Consider the following 19,983-nt stretch of genomic DNA (forward strand, 5'->3'; position numbering starts at 1 on the left):
ATGAGATCAATAGATTAATTCTACATCTAAGTACAATTATTTAATTGAAAACATCCCTGTGCCTACTCGTAATAAGACAAATAAGTAAACAAATGCATCGATGAAAACTGAAACCACACGTCGAGAGCCTCGTTTTATATTAACTATTGTGCTACATCATAATTCTACTGTCACACATCATAGTCTAATATTCTAGGGTAAAATTTTGAGTCCGGTAAAGTAAAGAGCAGTCAAAAGTTGTAAAACATCAGGAGACAATTATTATAGAGAATGACTTCGCAATCGATCTAATAGACACAGGGTCTCGACGGATAAATTGCAAACCACTTTCCGAAGCAATCGCAAAATTTCCACAATATTGCCCACATAATTCCGGAACAATGTAACACGGTTGCAGAGGGAAAGGATTAGCAGTGGTAATAGCAGGCCATTACTATGAACAATGGTGCAGAGAATGGGAGGGGAGGGAGAGAAGAGAGAGTGGGGGGATAGCGATCAGGGGATAGGGCACACACATACACACGAGGTTCTCGATGAAACCGATTTACCAGCGGTAAAACATCCTCGCTGAGGACCCGTCATACGGCGGGCGAGAGGTACGGGATCCGTTTTAATTAAAATCGTAGCGTAACGTAATTTAGGTGCCATCCAGCCAGCCAACGCGGCTGTTCTCCTTCATGAACCCGCTGGCCGTCGAGATCTGGCTGTACGTGCTGGCCGCGTACATGCTGGTAAGCTTCACCCTGTTCGTTATGGCCCGATTCAGCCCGTACGAGTGGAACAATCCACACCCGTGTCTGGCGGAGAGCGACGTCGTCGAAAACCAGTTTAGCGTCAGCAACAGTTTCTGGTTTATCACCGGCACATTCCTCCGTCAGGGCAGCGGGCTCAACCCCAAGGTACACTCTCTCCACCCAAGTCCTCACACCACCGACATTCACCTCCGGACCTACTCGGTTTACCTTTCAAACCACTTTATTTACCTTATCCCCCACGCCACCGCAAATTTGGATCTTTTACCCCGAGCCAATTATTATTCAGACTTCAGTCACTCTGGTGAGGCACTATCTAGTTAGCAAGTTTCAAGTCTTACATCTTCGGTGCAGAAATTCTTGTCTGACTGAAAACGAATTTTTCCACTGAAATTGGCATTGTTCATTTTTTATTAATTAATTAATTTAATCCCTTGCCTTACAATATCGTTTCTGACACGTGATGAAGATTCTGTACAGATTCTAATACAAATGTACGTCAATAATTTCGTGTAACCGAAATAAAATTCGTTTTTGGTTTCGTTAATGTACAGCTATTGGTGAACATATAGACATACAATAGATATAACTTTTCTCCTGCTTCAGGAAATTACGATCTACAAAAAAGTTCTAATCACTGAAACCGTAAAATAAATCGTAGGGCAAGGGGTTGAGCCATGCTGAAAGAAATTTCTGAACGATTTGTGTGCCTTTGAAGACGATTTTTTTGACATGTCTGACCATCCCTCGACTTTTCTACTTGATACAAGTACGAACACTGTGTAAAAGCTCAGAAAAATAATTTGGGGGAGAATGCTAAAACAATTTCAAATTATTCATGTGCCTTTCCAGAGGATTTTAAACACATGTCTGACCATTCCTTGACTTTTCTACTTGATACATCAGAAACACTATGTAAAAGCACAGAAAAATAATTTGGAGGCATGCTAAAACAATTTCAAATTATTCATGTGCCTTTCCAGAGGATTTTAAACACGTGTCTGACCATTCCTTGACTTTTCTACTTAACACAAGCAGAAACACTGTGTAAAAGCACAGAAAAATAATTTGGAGGCATGCTAAAACAATTTCAAATTATCCACGTGCCTTTAAAGAGAATTTTAAACACGTGTCTGACCATTCCTTGACTTTTCTACTTAACACAAGCATAAACACTGTGTAAAAGCACAGAAAAATAATTTGGAGGCATGCTAAAACAATTTAAAATCATTCATGTGCCTTTCCAGAGGATTTTAAACAAATGTCTGACCATTCCTTGACTTTTCCACTTGATCCAAGTACAAACACTGTGTAAAGGCACACAAAAGTAATTCTAAGGTATTGTAAAGCAATATCAAGATACTCATGTGTCTTTGAACAGGATTCTTGACAGAAAAACAATTTTAGGGTATTGTGAAACAATCACAAGATACTCCTGTGTCTTTGAAGAGACTTTTTGTCAGATGTATGACCTGGCCTTTCTGCTTGACACAAGCACGAACATGAATCGTGTCTTTGACTTAAGTTTCTTTTTCAAAATCAATGAAGGGGATTTTCGGACATGTCTGACCATTGTACATACATTAGAGACTGAATGATGTTTCGTTCAAATCCTTTCTTCGAATCCTCTAACCTGAAGTTCCCCACTGGGGAATCCGAAACAAACCGGGAAACGGTCAACCAAAAACAGACTCACCCTTCCGTACCAGTGTCCATTTCCAAAATCCTTTCAAGCAGATCCCGAAGCCAGTCTTGTTTAAAGCTAGCACCGTTCCTCGGAGCGTTTCACGAGCCACTGATCCTGGAAACCTGGGATGCTGTGAAATCAGAAGCTGTGACATCTGAATGCGTCGAGTGTCGTCGTAGTCGTCATAGTCCATTCGTGCCTGACCGGTCGTGTCCCAGATATTCCCCATAGTCCTCTGTGTACGTTCCAATTTCAGGGGCCTAAAAAAAAGAAAGAAAGATAGTGGGAATAACCGAAAGAGAGTATAAAAGCGGTCCGGGGGTATAATGGCTGAACTTTGCGGCGTGTTTTAACTTTCTATTGTGTCGTGTCTGACGGGCCGAAGAATAGGAGAAGCGAGGCTAGAGATAGGAGAGGATCGTCTTCAGTACGTATTCAGAGCTGGCAGCGAAGCAACGCTTGCAGCCCCCGGTTTTCTGAATTATTTGACGCGAGAAAATACTGGTTGAACGACGCGGAAAAACGGAGAAAGAGCTACCGCAAGCTTTAGGAACCGTCTAACGACGCGAGAGTATCGTCGGCCGGTCGAATCGTTCGCTCCCTCAAGGAGCATGCACAGTGGAGCGAAATCGTACCGGTGAAGCGATTTTTCGGGAAAGTCATTGTCTGTGCATTTATTCAGACAGGGTAAAATATAGATCTGACCAATTCTACCATTTTATACAGTATTTTATATATAAAATTTGGAATATATTTTATACGCTAATTTATATGCAAAATTTTAAGTACATTTTATACAGCATTTTACATATAAAATTTTGAATATATTTTACACAGTATCTCTCATATATTAAATTTTAAATATATTTTATACAGTTTGTTTTATACAGTATTTTATACATATATAAAATTTTTGATATATTTTATACAGTGTGTTATATATACAGTATTTCATATACAAAGTTTTAAATATATTTTATACAGTGTTTTATATAGTATTTTATATATAAAATTTTTAATATATTTTATACAGTATTTTATATATAAAATTTTGAATAGCAAATTTTGAATATATTTTATGCAGTATTTTACATATAAAATTTGGAATATATCTTGTACAGTATTTTATATATAAAATTTTCAATATATCTTATACAGTATATTTTGTACAGTGTTTCATATATACAATTTTATAAATATTTTATACTGAGAGTATAGGTATTCTATATAAAATACTGTGTATATATATACATATATATATATATGTATATATATACATTGAATGCAATAAAATGAAATATAGGTCGTTTCAGTGAACGCACAAATAACGGAATGCTGGAAATCGGCTCGACCAGTTCGATTTCCCAGTTCGATTGTAGATGGAGAGGTCTGTAACGCGGGACTACGTGTAACTGCTTCAGGTTTCCGGTCGAATGCCATCGAGGCTGTTCTCATTCATGAATCCCCTCGCTGTGGAGATCTGGATGTCCATGCTGGGCGCTTACGTGATGGTCTCCTTGACGATTTGGATAGTGGCGAGGTTCTCCCCTTACGAGTGGGGAGAGCCCAGGGCTTGTCCCAGCTGCAAATGCCCCCTACAGGTAGGCTCCCGTCATGTGGTGCTGCTAGCTGACCGTGTAATTCGATCTGCGTGAAAACTATGCCATCGAGGGAGCCGTGTGAAACATGAGTTTACGGTGGACTTGAGCGAATCCCCTCCCCCGTTCGTCACTTCTGATCCGACTCTGGTTGACAGATGCACACGTTTTTCATGTGAAATTTAAAAAATCAGACTGATTTAATGCAATAACTTTGTTTCTCGGAATTATTTTTTTACGGAAATCGTGTCATTACATTCCTGACATTCAGCTGAAGAGAATGTGTCCAAACACGATACCCTTCGGTTCAGATTTACTCTTGCAGTACACGATTTAAGAAAACTTCTATTATCCGAATCAAGTCGCGAATGTCGAAATTCTTTCTTAACTAAATTTTCTTTTCTGTAGACGATAAAATAGTACAAAGTACTATCTTGTACAGTATCCCGAATCGCTAACACTGTAGCTAGCTAATAAGTTGTTCGGATAATCGAGGCTCCGCTATATCGCGTATTACACTATACATTTCATATAACTGAAATGGTACCGTGTTGGGTATCATTTTAATCAGCAAAGCGTCACGAACACACCAAGGCCAGCGCCACCAAAAAATAAATAAAAACAAAAGCGTACTGTTAAATGTTCCGCACAGCGTTCTTGCATTTGTTAAGAAATTGCTCGGTAAACACGACCGTTTGTCCCCGGGGCCGAATTAAGTGGCAACTTCCGGAGTCATCTGAGGTTATCATGCTGTAGCATCGTTACACGGATTCGTTGCAACCCGCATTGGCATACAGAATGTCTCCGGTTTTGAGGAATCTAGGGTAATTGCTCTCACGGCTCCCGGCGGGCGTGGCGCAGAATGTACAAGGGGGCCGAGAATAGACTGTGTGTGTAATTGTCCTTGAAATTTCGCACCACTTGGCGGGGGTCACGATGCGATCAGGGTGGTCACGTGAGCGCCTTGGATCCCGACAGCGACGACATTCCCCTGCTGAGAACCGTGAACGAGTTCACCCTGGCCAACAGCTTCTGGTTTATGGTCGGCACTCTCATGCAACAGGGCAGCGACCTAAACCCCAAGGTAAACATGTCACCACAGAGCCCGGCGCACGGGAAAAAAACATTGTACACTCTGCCGCAATACGCGTGGACGGAAAAGCTTGTTGAGTCTTGTTCGAATATTATCAATGTTATTCAATCTTATCAGAACCCGATCAATATTGTTCAACAATGTTCAATCTTGTTCGAATGTCATCAGCCTTGTTCAACCTTGTCCAATCTGGTTAGAGTTTGTCCAGTTTTGTTCAACCTTGTTCCATCTTGTTGGAATTTGATCAGTCTTGATCAAGCTTGACCAATCTTGTAGGAATGTGACCAGTTTTGTTCAACCTTGTTCCATCTTGTTGGAATGTGAACAGTCTTGTTCAATCTTGCTCCATCTTGTTGGAATGTGAACGATCATGTTCAATCTTGTTCCATCTTGTTGAAATGTGATCAGTCTTGATCAATTTTGTCCAATCTTGTAGGAATGTGACCAGTTTTGTTCAATCTTGAAGGAATGTGAACAATCTGGTTCAATCTTGCTGGAATGTGACCAGTCTTGTTCAAACTTGTTGGAATGTGACGAGACTTGTTCAATATTGTTACAATGTGACCAGTCTCGTTCAATCATGCTAGAATGTGACCAGTCTTGTTCCTCCTTGTTGGAATGTGACGAGACTTGTTCAATATTGTTACCGTGTGACCAGTCTTGTTCAATCATTTTGGAATGTGACCAGTTTGGTACAACCTTGGTGGAATGTGACTAGTCTTGTTAAACTTTGTTCGAATGTGACCGGTCTTGTTGAAATCTGATCAATCTTGTTAAATCTTGTTCGAATGTAATCAGTCTTGTTCAATCTTGTCTGAATCCGATCAGCCTCGTTCAACCCCGTTCAATCCTCCGGTACATTCCGAGATAAATGTTCCGAGGTACGCTGAAGAGGCTCCAGCGTAATTCCCACGATTCCCGAAATAAAACGAGCAGTGGTAGCTGCAAGCGACAAAAACCCGGCCCTCGAGCTTCAAAGTAACCCGTTCCTCGCAACAACATTATTCGCCGTAAAGGTGTCCGTTTAAAACGAGCTCGCGCAATTTCGCAGCCGTTGTAAAGCCGGTACGTGTGGAAGTCCTTGGATACACCGGTGAAGCTGCGTGCTCAGACCGACGGAGCTTTCCCTCTCTCTCTCTCTCGGAGCCACGAAAAACCTGCTTTCGCTTTATTCGCCCAACAATTACGAGGACAACAGCGTCTCTTTGCCCGTTTTGCCGACGAGGAGCACGTTCTTCTCTTTTCCTTGCTTTCGAGGCCGGCGTTTTCTCGTTTCCGGCCCCGTTCGGTTCTTTCCTGTCCGTGTTTTCCAGCCGAACTTTTTCTGCTTTTAATCATCGTAAGGTCATTCCTGACGTGGAACGTCGGATGTACCCCTGGATGTTCCTCGGATGTTCTCCTCGCCCCAGTGAAATTATTGTTCGAAGAATTTAGGAATTTCTTGAGAAAGTTAGGTTTTCGTAAAATGATAGTGACATCCCTGACGTGGAACGTCGGATGTACCCGTGGATGTTCCTTGGACGTTCTCTTCGCCCCAGTGAAAATCTGCGAAATCATTGTTCGAAGAATGAGGAATTTCTTGGGAAAGTTAGGTACTTGTGTGCTCCACATAAATGCTTGCAGGACATCCCTGACGTGGAACGTCAGATGTACCCCTGGATGTTCCTCGGACGTTCTCCTCGCCCCAGTGAACATCTGCGAAATTATTGTTCGAAGAATGTAGGAATTTCTTGTGAAAGTGTGTGTGTGTGTGTGTTAGGTACTCGCGTCCTCCATATAAATGCTTGCAATTTCCGAAAAATTCATCAATTCTGATACAACGTAAGTGAAGTACAAGCGACATCCAACAAGCTTCGCCGTTCCCGAAATGCGCCTAACCCGAGGAAACGATTTCAAGCACCTTATGAGTACATCGTGGCGTTCCCACGGTGATGTCGAGCAACGTCAAAGTCGGATGTTCATCGTTCGAATGTAGTTGTTTAGAAAACTATAGTACAGCTTTCCGCGTTACCGGATTATTTTGAAGAGATTCTTTTCATTAGCGAACCGCAACGCTTCGAGAGAACGCATGTCACCCCTGCATGCACATAGCAGCCAAGCACCTTATATTTTCTGTTGATCTCGATCTTGTCGCGTTTCGTTTGTCGTATCAGGACTTTCACAGTGAACGATTTTCCCATAAAAGTCTCCTTGAAATGCATGGGAAATCTGTTCTTTAAACACGCCCCCTCCCCGTAAAATCTCACGATAGTCGTTCGAACACAGTGATAAATATATATAGGGTCGACCGGGCGGTCGATAAAACGAAACACGTCGCTTTGCGTCATGCTTTGTAGCCCTCCCATAGACGATGCGCCGATTTCACACGTTGCTGCTCCCTTGACTGATAAGAATGGACGAGGGGCGACAATGGCGCATAAAAACCGCTGTTCACAGGATTCATTTCCTGCTTCTTCCTGGCCGGGAGCTCGTCTGAATCGATCGGATTTATCATTCGTGCTGGTGCGATTAAAAACGAAGCTTCTTGCACAGGTTGCATGGGCCTCCATTGCTCGTGGCCTCTATTTCCATGCAACAACGACACGGCAAGCTAATATAAGCGTGGTAAAAATGCTTTTCCACGTCCAGCTGAACAAAAATAATTCCCATTTTAAGAACCATAAAGATCGAGTCACGTTTTGAAGCTGAAAAATTCTGTGATTGACAGTGAACAAATAAACTAAAAAATGTTATCGCGACGTGTCCTGGGTCTGCAGAAGCCAATTGATTTATCCGTTGGGGTCCGACTGAATAAAACGTGACGGTCTATTTACCGTGAATAAAATGAACTGATAAGTAAGAATCGCGCAGAAATCCTCGTTGATTGAACGATCGTTAGCATTCGACAGCCCCGGCCAGAAAGAGCGGGGAACCCACGGTTTCGCGTGAGCAGGGAACATTCAATTCCGAGAACGCCTTCGCGAGAACGGAGAAAAGAATCAGTCGATTAGCTCGCTGATTACTTCTCCCTGAGCCATTTACCCCGTACAGTTTCTATCGTAACTCATCGAGCACGGTACCCACCAGTTTCCTGTGATCACTCACGTGACCCGCTCAACTCGGCTACGCCACGAATGTAGCACAATTCATGTGAACCATTGCTAGCTTCATTCTCAGAGAAAGAAAATCCTGATGTCCACAGCAGCTACGAACATTTGCTCTGCCTAATAGCAACCTGCTCGATTAATCTCACTGGAACCTGATATCCTGAAAAAAACTCCGCCTCTCTAGAAAAATAAATTTCACTTAATTGCAATTAAAGCATCCTGGAAAATATCTGACTATTTTCTGACATGAAAACAGACCTCCTAGGGGATTTTGTAGAATTTTTTAATTACATACTCCGGATAATGAAAAATCCGGAAGAATTCGAGGAGGTACAGAGCTCATAATTAATTAAAATTCTAAGCTTTGATTTTTCTTAGCAGTGTTTTCTGTTGAATTGATCTTTTTTTTGGTAAAGTGCCATTTTTTAAGAATAACTGACAGTGCTCCGATATTAAATCTGACCAATTAGGAAATTTTTTGGCATTTTTTAATTGCTAACTCCGACCGTAAGAAATGAATTGTAACTGTAAAATTTTTCGAAAACGTTACCCCGACTTAGGAAATTTAGTGGAATTCTTTAATTGCAAACTCCGGCTAAATGGAAACCCCGGAAAAATTCGGGGAAGCGCAGATTTCGTGATTGATCAAAATTTCGAGCTTTGATTTTTCTTGGCAGTGTTTTCCCATTGAATGGACCAGTTTTTGGTAGATCGTGTGAATGAAAGGGTATGAAGCAGGAGTTGATGGGCTTGGAAATTCTCGTTTAGCAGCTAGTAGATAGTTGTATAGCGTAATTAGCAGAGGATGATCGATAGATGAACACGATTTTCGCGATAAGGGAACACCTGTACTGCATACGGTGCTAGCCGGCTCTGGTGGTATGTGTGTCCATGTGGGGTTGTCATTGCCTCTCTCTGCGAGAGCGTCGCGTTCATGAGAATCCCAGGGCTACGCGTTGAAAGCTCAGACGAACGGATATGCGAGCAATTACGAACCTTTCAGCTCTAAGGGCCGCGTAATAACGAAAATTTCCCTTGAAAGTCCGCAGCCACAAAACCGCAAGTGGCGAATTATCGTTCATCTTGGAAAAGGCTAACAAAAAAAGTTCTTGTGCTTGAAAGGTATTCCGATGATAACGATAAACATAAGTCGCCGCACCACGTGCAATTCCTTTTACGACTGCGTTCATACATTCGTACTGTTCAACGATTCACAGGAACGAATTCACGTCAATTAATTTTTTATCATACTTTTAATTCCGAGTCGAAATATGTGCTGGAAATGAATTCGAAGCAGTATAAATAAAATGGAGCGAACGTCGATATTTTTTAATAACTTTTTAGTGACTCCACTTTATTAAATTTAGAGACTACAAAAGTTCATAGCGTTTGTGAATTCAAATCGAAATCTGAAATTCAAATATTTATTCAGTAACATATTTTCCATTCCGTTCTATTACTTTTTGCCATTTTCGAGGTAACTTCTCGCGTTCTTGAATATACATACATATGAATAAATACCTTAATTTCATCTTCGATTCTTAATTCGAAAACGCCTACGAACATTCTTTCCAATATTTTGAATGAGACTACATATTTTCTTTCTCGTTTTAGACAATATTTAAATACATTCGCGAGTGAATAAGAAAATTTCAAAGAATACTACAGTAAAGTCGTGTTTACTGTCCGCGATCGGATGCGCGATCACTGTCTAGTGCCTACCCACTACACTGTCATGCTGTCCTTTTCTTCGGTTGACGCGGTAGACGCAGTCATAAAAAAATGATGTCGGTATGCGATCACTGTCCATGCAGAACACAGGCTGTCCGACAGTAAACGCGACTTTACTGTATCTTGTTCTACAGAGTCCAAAGAATGATACTGTGTAAATAATAACTGTTTCACTATTTTTATAAAAGCACAGAAAATCGGCAAAGTTGCAGACTTTCAGAACCCGTTTTCTCTGAAATTATGAATTGAAAATTAAACGAGATGAGACTTTAACTTACAGAGCCGAGTAAAAATTAGTCGGAGAGTGTCAGGTACGAGTAGACAGACACAAAAGAGAAGTTATTCCGCAACGTGACTTCGAGGGCAACCGTTTCTCGGGTCGATCCGGCGCTAATGGCACGAAATATGCCATTAGCGGTCCCACGGTGCATAAATGAGACCGCATATTGCATTCTTCGATCTTGGAATGTTGCTTCAGCTGGGTGCTCGGGGCTCTTAAATCGTCTTCGGCCTCGATGCTCCACCTACGTGGTTTCGATTGATCGTCGCGGAGCTCTTTATGGGCTTCCGGCTCGGAGATGCGAGTCTGAAAAGACATTTGCGAGGAAGATGAGTGCTTTATGAACACCGTGATGACTGTTCGGTGGCTTAGGAATGCCCTAGAAACTTCCACCTGGCTCTCCATTCCCGTCAAACACGAACATTCCCCTTGAAATGATTTATTATTAAAACATCCACTCGGAATGACGATTATTCCGCGCAGTCAATTATTTAGTCGGGTAAACTTTACTATACCGGACTCAAAATTTGTGCCTTTCTCCTATAAATTATGATGTATTTGGTATGTAATCCAGTAGATTTTTACCCGGGGCGGCTGCAGATCGAAGTTTCGATCATGTAGGATCAATGGTACAGGAGTTACGGTTGCTTAAAGTTGTGCATTTTTCAGTGTCTTTGATAGCTAAGGGCGCTGTCATATTTGTTTGTAGTGACGATCGCGACCCGCTGAACAAGCAGAACCGCTAGATGGCAGCACGGGCACACAGTAATCTCGTGAACCAAACCAATATGGCGGCGCCCTTACTTGTCAAAAACATTGAAAAATGCACAACTTTAAGCAAGCATAACTCCTGAACCATTGATCCTACAGTATCGAAACTTCGACCTACAACCGCCCCGGGCACAAATCTACTGAATTACATACCAAATACATCATAATTTATAGGAGAAAGGCACAAATTTTGAGTCCGGTAAAGGAAAGAGCAGCCATTTAGTCGATTCAGGATCGTTTTTAATTGCAACAAATGTTTTTACACAGTTTGATAGCCACAATAATACCATACAACTCGTTAAAAATTTTTTGGAATTATTCAGGGTATGATTCCACCCCTTTAGATTGGACAGATTTGCAACCAACTGGAGTGAAATGGAAATTTGTTTTCTTTCTTAATATTTTTAATAGTTCGGAAAATATAATAATATAACAGTGGTTTTAAATTCTTCCGACGTATTCACTGTATCGAATTATAAATGAACTACATATAAATATAACTTTATAAAAATAACATTGTATGGAACTAAAATGCAGAAAATCTGGTACTTATAATAAAATAAAATTGTCTAGTTATTAATAATATAATTGTCTACGCTGTCTACTTATAATTGAATAAAATATCGGTGGACGCTCACTTTTGTGTCTGGCTACGTGCGTACCAATTCTACTGGAACCGAATAGTTAACAAAGAGTAACGAAGAGCAAAGAGGCAGAGGGAACGCTGTTAAATCATTCATTGTCCCAGAGCCCGAGGCCACAGCGTTGCCAAGTATCCACCTGTTGTTTGGGCTGTTTCGATCCTTCACTCGGCCCAAAGGCACAATAAAAGAAAAGAGTTATTCGCCAGCAACTCGAGGCAGAATTTATGGAACATGCTCGAAAAAGGAATTGCCTTCGCCACGGTTTTCTCAGAGTAACTAAAGAATAATATCGATCGTCATTGTCAGGCGACTAGCACAAGAATTGTGGGCGGGATCTGGTGGTTCTTCACGTTGATCATCATCTCCTCGTACACGGCGAATTTAGCCGCGTTCCTCACCGTCGAGAGAATGATCACGCCGATCGAGAACGCCGCCGATCTAGCCGAGCAGACCGAGATCTCTTATGGCACTTTGGAGGGGGGCAGCACCATGACCTTCTTCAGGGTGAGTACCACGTTATGCGACTCGTAAAAAGTTCAACATTATTATCTAATATAGAGCTGAACACTTCCAATTTAAAAATAAAAACAATTTTTTAACTCTTGTAAAACTGGATTTATTAAAATCATTTCACAGTTATCTTCTTTCCCATACTTCTCAATCTACTCCTGATCGATCAGCATTTCTTTCTTTGAACTCGGAAAACTTTTTAATAACTTCAGTTGATTCTTTTTTATCATTACCTCGAAACATTAAATACATTTTTGCATTGTTTGTTCCTTCTATTTAATTTCCATACTTTCTGCGTAATTTTCATTTCGAATTCAGAATAAAAGAGGATTTTTTTTATCGTTACTTCGAAGCAATAAATACATTTTTGCATTGTTTGTTCCTTCTATTTAATTTCCATACTTTCTGCGTAATTTTCATTTCGAATTCAGAATAAAAGAGGATTTTTTTTTATCATTACTTCGAAACATTAAATGCATTTTTCGCATCGTTTAATGTTCTAGCTGGAACAGTTTTCCAATCCGCTGTAGTTGAATTTCGAGCAAAACAGACCGGAAATGAACGATCCAGAACGTTGAAGAGCGAATCCTCGTAACTTACTGAAATTCCGAAAGCACAATAAACATTTCGAACTTTTACATTTTCGCTGGAAAACATCAATTAGAACATTCGAAGCGTCGACAACAGTTTTCACCCACTTGTCGATAGTTTTCCGCCGAACGGTTTTTTCCCGTTTTCGCTCGTCCCCCACGATTTTCGTGAACGTGTGAATATGCGAATTATACTTACCGATTGTAATCGTCCTCGCGACTAATTTGACTAATCATCCCGTCGGACGCGCACGCTGAAATTTTCGCGCATCCGCGGCACGTTTTCGTTCAATTTCGCACGGTCGTTAAATTTCCGAGGGGTTCCTCACCGAGGACTCTTAAGGGAGTATCCTAGTTCTCAACTTTCCAAAAATGAATTTGTTACGTTTCCTTTCAATTTAAGGTCGTTGAACGTGTGTGCAAAAGGATTTGTTTGAATTCCTAAAATTGATTTAGTTATAGGTAGTTGAGAGTACACTCTGCACATAAACAAATGTATGTAACTCATGCAATTTTTCTTATTTTTACATGAAAAAAATGACACGTGTGCTCCAAGTACCTGTAAATATGTCTGCCAAATCCTAATTTGAAAGGTCCAATAGTTCTCCCAGCAAAAATTCCGAAATTTAGCAAACAGACTGGTACTTGAAACCAGGCAACCCCTCAAAACACGTCTTTATAAGAAAATATACAATGTGTGCAACTTTTATTATTTCCCATTGAAAAAATTCCTGCATGTACCTGAAGTACCACTGTATACGTGTAAAAAAAATCTAGACGCGAAAAGTCCAGCAGTTTCCCGGCAGAAAATTCCGAAAAATCGTATTCAACCAGAACACTTAAACCCGGTGCACACGAAGCGATGGAAACCGCGCGCGACAGTAAGCATCTGGTGACGTCACGGGCAGACCTCCAGCGTGAAACAAAAGCTATATCAGAAAGGGATACGCTTCCAATACACTCCGGAGGAGTAGCGACCGATAAAACGTTCCCGCGAGCAGAAACTAAAAAAGAGAAAAAGAATCGGGAACGCAATTGCGGAATAATCGGGGGGCGAGAATGAAAACGCGTCGGTATAGTAAAAAAAGGAAAAACGAAATTCACGCCGACCGGATTTTTTTTCGAGAGATACAATATTTCGAAAGCACTCTCCGCGATGAGCGAGAGAGTTCGCACGTTCGGCAGTTATTTTGTTCCCTGTCGAATAAACGTCGTATAAACGAGGGAGGGGAGGCGAAGCGATTTTATATTTTTAATAGGTCGGATCCCCGTGGCAATCATGTCGGAGGCTGTCAGTCAGGAGATCTGGTCTTCTTTTATGTTTAATAGGATTCGAAGATCGGGATTTATCAGAAGATGTGGAGGTTCATGGAATCGAAGTCGCCCTCGGTGTTCGTGAAGAGCTACGAGGACGGGGTGAAGAGGGTCCTGGAAGGAGACTACGCCTTCCTGATGGAATCCACCATGCTCGATTATGCGGTACAACGGGATTGCAATCTCACGCAAATCGGCGGCCTGTTGGACAGCAAAGGCTACGGGATTGCCACCCCGAAAGGTAATATCGGAAAACAATCGAACCGCGCCAGCACGTACCGCCTTTGCGATCCAACTACCACAATATTCGAAGAGATAGTCCTGCTCCACCTGCACGACCATCAGGCTGGTTTGTGCCTGAAGGATTCCCGATGCTGCACCATTTTTACAAACATTTCGGACACGTCCTTCCTTTCTGCAACACTGATTCAAGCTATTTTTTTATTCTGTCTTATTTCATTGATTTTTTTTGGGTGTACTTCCGAAAAGGACATACCGCCGAACAATACAACATAGAATGTGTATTTCGATGAGACCTACAACTTTTATTTGAAGTATTTTTCAACATTACCATTACGTACGGAAATAAATGGAAAAATTTTTCGTGGTTTCTGCTATGAAAATGAAATTTGCGCCAATTTTCACTATCATATTCGTAATCAGCACGTCAAAATACGTAAGAATCCAGAGTATAAAAAAAAAATCGGAGGTATGTCCTTTTCGGAAGTTTATAGAAAGTTTATAGCAGGCTGTAGAAATATTTGCAGCAATTGAGACATAAATTTTTAAACGCTCTATTTCTTACAATTTTTTCTTGCTTGGATTGAAGCTGTTTTTATTCATTTTAATTATTTCATTGATTTTTGTAAGGCAAGTCAATATGTGCACTAGACTGCAGAAATATTTGGAGCAATTGATACAGCATTTTTTAAACACTCCATTTTCTACAATATTTTCTTGCTCGATTTAATTGATTTTTACTACGAATTGAAACGTGCACTAGACTGCAGAAATATTCGGAGCAATTGATACAATCATTTTGAAACACTCAATTTCATTTGTCTACTATGTTCTTGTAAAATGCAGTGTGGAGAATGGCACTGGAAATTATTTCTCACGTTTATGCAAAATTTACTGTGCTTTTTCTAAACAATGGTTTGTTGGACTCGACTCATCCTGTACGCCGGGAACGTAAACAGTATTCTCCCGTTATCATGATTTCGTGTTTGTCATGTCGGTGCAAACTATTATTTCTCCGTGTGGCATAAAGAGGTGTGGTGTTTACTGTACCACGGGAAATATTAGAGCCGTGTTTATGGAGCCGACGTGCAATAAAATTATTGGAAAATGTGCTCGCAAATCTGCATAATCAAATCGGACAGTCCCGAATAACGCGTTTGTGGAAAGGGAATTACAGAAGTGAAAGTATTAACAGCGTGCAGACGAGAATTTAATGTATTTTTCGAATGTACAGGATGTTTGAAAATGTTGCACGAAATTATTTTGCAATAATTGAAATTGAAATAATTGAATAAATCTGGGGAATCATTCTGGGGGGCATCTTGAAGTAAATTTTAGAATGCATTCCGGTAGGAATTTCTTAACGTTAGAGTGGTCAAATTGAAGGGGAAAGAGTGTACTTTCAGATGGGCACATAGAGATTTAATAGTGAATAAGAAATTATTTGTCAGAATTGATAAAATCCGGAATTGAGCTGAGATAAAATCGACTCGATTTTAGGAGGAATATTTGAATAAATTTTCAAATATGTTCTCGTAGGAATTTTTTAACTTCCTAGGTGTCAAATTAAAGGGGAAAGAGTGCACTTCAAGATAGGCATACAGAAAATAAAAAATAAATACGAGATTATTTTACATAGTCCATATTATCCGACCCTCGACTCGGACAATATCGACTCGATTCTTCATTGATTTTGGAGTCACTTTTTAAATATGTTCCCGTAGGAATTTTTTCACGTTTGACGGCTAAATTCAAAGCTGGAGAATCGCACTATAAGATAAAGTCACTCTAATTAAAAAAGAAATGCAAAAACATATTGAAAAATCCCATAGAACCCCTTCGCCAGGCAAAATCGTCCGTTTTCCAACGTTGTTTGTTTTCGGTTCTCCGAGCGAAAGCGAAAGTGAACGGCTAATCCGGCGAAGCCTAATCGCGGTAACGAGGTGATTTTGCTTGCAGGATCTCCGTGGCGGGATAAAATATCGTTGGCGATCCTGGAGCTGCAGGAGAAGGGTGTTATACAGATCCTGTACGACAAGTGGTGGAAGAACACCGGGGACGTGTGCAACAGGGACGAGAAGAGTAAAGAGAGCAAGGCGAACGCGCTGGGGGTCGAAAATATCGGTGAGCAAACGAAATTAAATTTTTTACAGTGCGAGAGAGAGAGAGAGAGGACAAAAAAATTGTGAATCCCAGGGAGAAAAATGAGGAGCTCCGGTGTGTTTTATCTGGCGTCGCGTCGGAACGCGGTGAATTTTTTATTTCCACTTATCAGCGGTTTTGCTTGATAGAAAGTACCAGCGAATCTTCGTTTATTTTTCCGAACTCGCGGTGCTGCCGGAGGAACGAAGAAAAATAAAACGTGCCGCGATGATGTTTCAAAAGACGCCGGAAGTTTTAATTAGCAGCCACGGTCTCGCGCGAGCATATCACTTTGAAATAAGTGTTAAACGCGCTGACAATTATCGCGTAGTAGTAGCGCGGAAGCTTTGATTTAATTATGAATAATTACGGGAAAAACGCGGCCCGCTGTGCAGGGTCCCGTAACGTTTACTTCTCGTTAATGAAGTACGTATGGCTCCTGTATTAATTGTAATTAGATCGCGAGCGTACCCCGGAGAAAAATTGTCGGAAGACGTGGAGCATGCTAGTAATTAGTAGAGGGAAGTTTTCTGGAATCCAGTTGGCGTTTTTATAGCTGCAAGTAGAATTAAGTAAATTTATATTAATATTGAATAAATGTTTCAAACATTAGCCGCAGTGAAAAAATTATGTTTGAGATGAGAATATTCCAGGAATATTCGCAGTTTCTAATTAGTTCATTTGCATTCCGACATACGAAACAATAATTCTGTGTCTAAACACTCTAGAGTTACGATGACAGTTAGTTCGTAAAGGGCGGATGCCCTTAATGGGGCCGGGGGGAATTCACTTTGGGTCTGCGTCGTCGAAATTGTTAACAGGAAAATAATAGTTACCTCGTAATGCCTGGATAGTCAGGACATAATGATTATGAAGTGCATGTCTGATTAAATAAATGCTAGTAGTGTTCCTATGTTCCAATCCGATATTTAAAAAAAATACCAGTTGGTTCCTCGGATCATCCCCCACAAATTCAGCATATCTAATGAAATAATTATTAACAGTGTTCCCATGTTCCATTTCCATTTTTAAAAGATACAAGTCGGCTTCTCGGATCCTTCCCCAGAAAATCAGCATGTCTCATTAAATATAATAACTATTAACAGTGTTCCCATGTTCCATTTCCATTTTTAAAAAACACTAGTCGAGATTCCTCGGACCATCCCCCACAATATGTGCTTTCTAAACAAACAAACCGACCACAGGAGGCTCGGAAAAAAATAAAGTCTTCAGCACGTCAGACTTAACTCAACATTGAAGACCTGGCAGTATCGATCTGGACAGCTCCTTACTTTGCCGGACTCAAAATTTGTGCTTTTCTCTTATAAATTATATGATGTATTTGGTATGTAATCCAGTAGATTTGTACCCAGGACGTTTGCAGGTCGAAGTTTCGATCCTGTAGGATCAATGGTTCAGGAGTTATGCTTGCTTAAAGTTCTGCATTTTTCAATGTTTTTGACACGCAAGGGCGCCGCCATATTGGTTTGTAGTGACGGACGCGCGCCGCTTACCGAGCAGAATAATTAATGAGCTGGTTGGTGATTAGGTCGGGGCTCGCGGTCGTCACTACAAACCAATATGGCGGCGCCCTTACCTGTCAAAAACACTGCAGATTGCTCAATTTTAAGCAAGCATAACTCCTGAACCATTGATTCTAAAGGCTCGAAACTTCGATTTGCAGATTCCCCGGGTACGAATCTACTGGATTACATACCTCATAATTTATAGGTGAAAGGCAGAAATTTTGAGTCCGATAAAGTAAAGTTTACCCTCGATCTATCGATAGAAAATCGTCCTCGAAGAATCCCGCTAATGAGACCGACAGAAAGCAGTTTCTACAAGCAAGTTGACAGCAACAATCGCCAGGTAGGAGGTTCGAAAACAAACTTCGAAGACTTCGAAGCCGGGGAAAAAGAATAAGTAATGTATTCCGGGTTCGTTACGGAGAATCCAGTTCATTACGGGCGACGTTTGACACAATAAGTGTCGCCTGAAAGAGTATTCAGAGGCGGCCAGAGAGAAAACGGGCTTTCAGCCGCGGGGAAATCTCGCGTGAAAGTTCTTCGGCGCGAAATTTTTCTTGGGAGAGCCACCTCCCCCAGATTTCATGGGAGACACAACAAGTCCTTTTTCCAGCTTCCCTGCTGTCTACCACTTCTACGATTCTCTCCCAGACAGAATCCATTCTCGGCGGGATTCTTCCACCCCCTCCTTCTTCTTTTCTTTCTCTAGCGCGCTCACTCGGCCGGTCTGTAACTTTGGTGAGTGCCCACTTTGGTAGGAATGTACTCGTCGAGACAAGCAGAAGGACGAACGCGGAAATTTCAGCCTCCCGCTAATCGCTTTTCTAGGGGGACCCGCGTCCTCTATTTGCCAGGGGGGCTGCGAACCGAGACCCCTCCGAGCTCGGAAGTCGACGAATAAATTGAACTCGGTTTCTTTCTACCCGCAAACCCGGAGGCGCCTCATGAATTTCGTCCGGCAATTTTCTTGCGTTTCATTCAATTTCGAGACGCCTTGTCTCATGATAATATCACGAGTCCCCGTGGAACTTGCAGCGCTGCAATGTAATATCGTATATATCTTTTATTTTCTGTGTGCCCATCTTGAAGTGCACTCTTTTAATTTGAGACCCCGGACGTTCGAAAATTCATATGGGAACACATCCCAACATTAATTGTGAAAAATTCCTACTCTTTCCCCTTTAATTTGAGACCTAGAACGTGCCAAAATTCCTATGGGAGCACGTTCTAAAATTTATTAAAAAATTCTTCCTAACATCGAGTCGATTTGTCTGAACTCAGTCTCGGATTTTATCAATTCTGCAAAATAATTTGGAATTTCTTTTTAAATCTCTATGTACCTGTCTTAAAGTGCACCCTTCCCCTTTTAATTTGAGACCATGAACATCCCAAAATTTCTACGGGAAGACATTCTAAAATTGACTCGAATTCCTCTCACGCGCGCTACCCTAACAGAATGATGCATCCTGAAACCGGATCTAAGAATCGCATTTCCCACTTGAAACGCGTCTGGCATCGTAGCGGAAGTGAAGAAGTAACTCGCATGGTGGTGGCCACAAATTTTTAATATAAACCCGGTGCGCTGAAATCGACTGAAAAACGTTTCACCGGCGCGCGGCGTGCTCCGCTACGAAAATAAGTGCTGCGGAGTTAAATTGAGATGCAACATTGCGAGATGGGAGAACCGGGGTACAAAAGGAACGAAAAAATCGAATACTCCAGGCTCCAAGTAAACACGAAGTTAGCTCGATGCGAGAGAGAGAGAGAGAGAGAGAGAGAGAGAGAGAGAGAGAGAGAGAGAGAGAGAGAGGGAAAAGAGCGTGGTACAGTTGAATGTATCGTGCAACGTGTGCATGCAGAAGTTGAAAAAGTTTACGAAACGCCGAGCCTATACACGGGGTAGGAACTTTGTCGATATCGCTCCGCGAACAGTGAAAACAGAACTCGCATTTGCTCGCATCAAATCGAGAAGGGAACGCTGCGTGTGTGCACCGAAAACTTTTGATCAGGCTGCTGACT

The 19,983-nt window shown here is 41.3% G+C and overlaps 1 protein-coding gene across 8 annotated transcripts in view; it reads left to right on the forward strand.

The window, feature by feature from the left end:
- LOC143212665 (glutamate receptor ionotropic, kainate 2) overlaps positions 1–19,983 on the forward strand; it is a 179,446-nt gene that overhangs the window by 148,360 nt on the left and 11,103 nt on the right. For 6 of the 8 annotated variants that reach the window (XM_076431649.1, XM_076431650.1, XM_076431651.1 and 3 more), the window contains exons 12-15: positions 642–899; positions 11,949–12,146; positions 14,072–14,297; positions 16,256–16,420. In XM_076431649.1, the coding sequence (XP_076287764.1) occupies positions 642–899; positions 11,949–12,146; positions 14,072–14,297; positions 16,256–16,420 (847 nt within the window). Of the gene's footprint in view, positions 1–641; positions 900–3,860; positions 4,041–4,983; positions 5,122–11,948; positions 12,147–14,071; positions 14,298–16,255; positions 16,421–19,983 lie in introns of all 8 variants that reach the window. The other 2 variants (XM_076431656.1, XM_076431653.1) reach the window with 2 other exon arrangements.

The sequence above is a fragment of the Lasioglossum baleicum genome, chromosome 10 (assembly GCF_051020765.1).
Source record: "Lasioglossum baleicum chromosome 10, iyLasBale1, whole genome shotgun sequence".
Taxonomy (NCBI): domain Eukaryota; kingdom Metazoa; phylum Arthropoda; class Insecta; order Hymenoptera; family Halictidae; genus Lasioglossum; species Lasioglossum baleicum.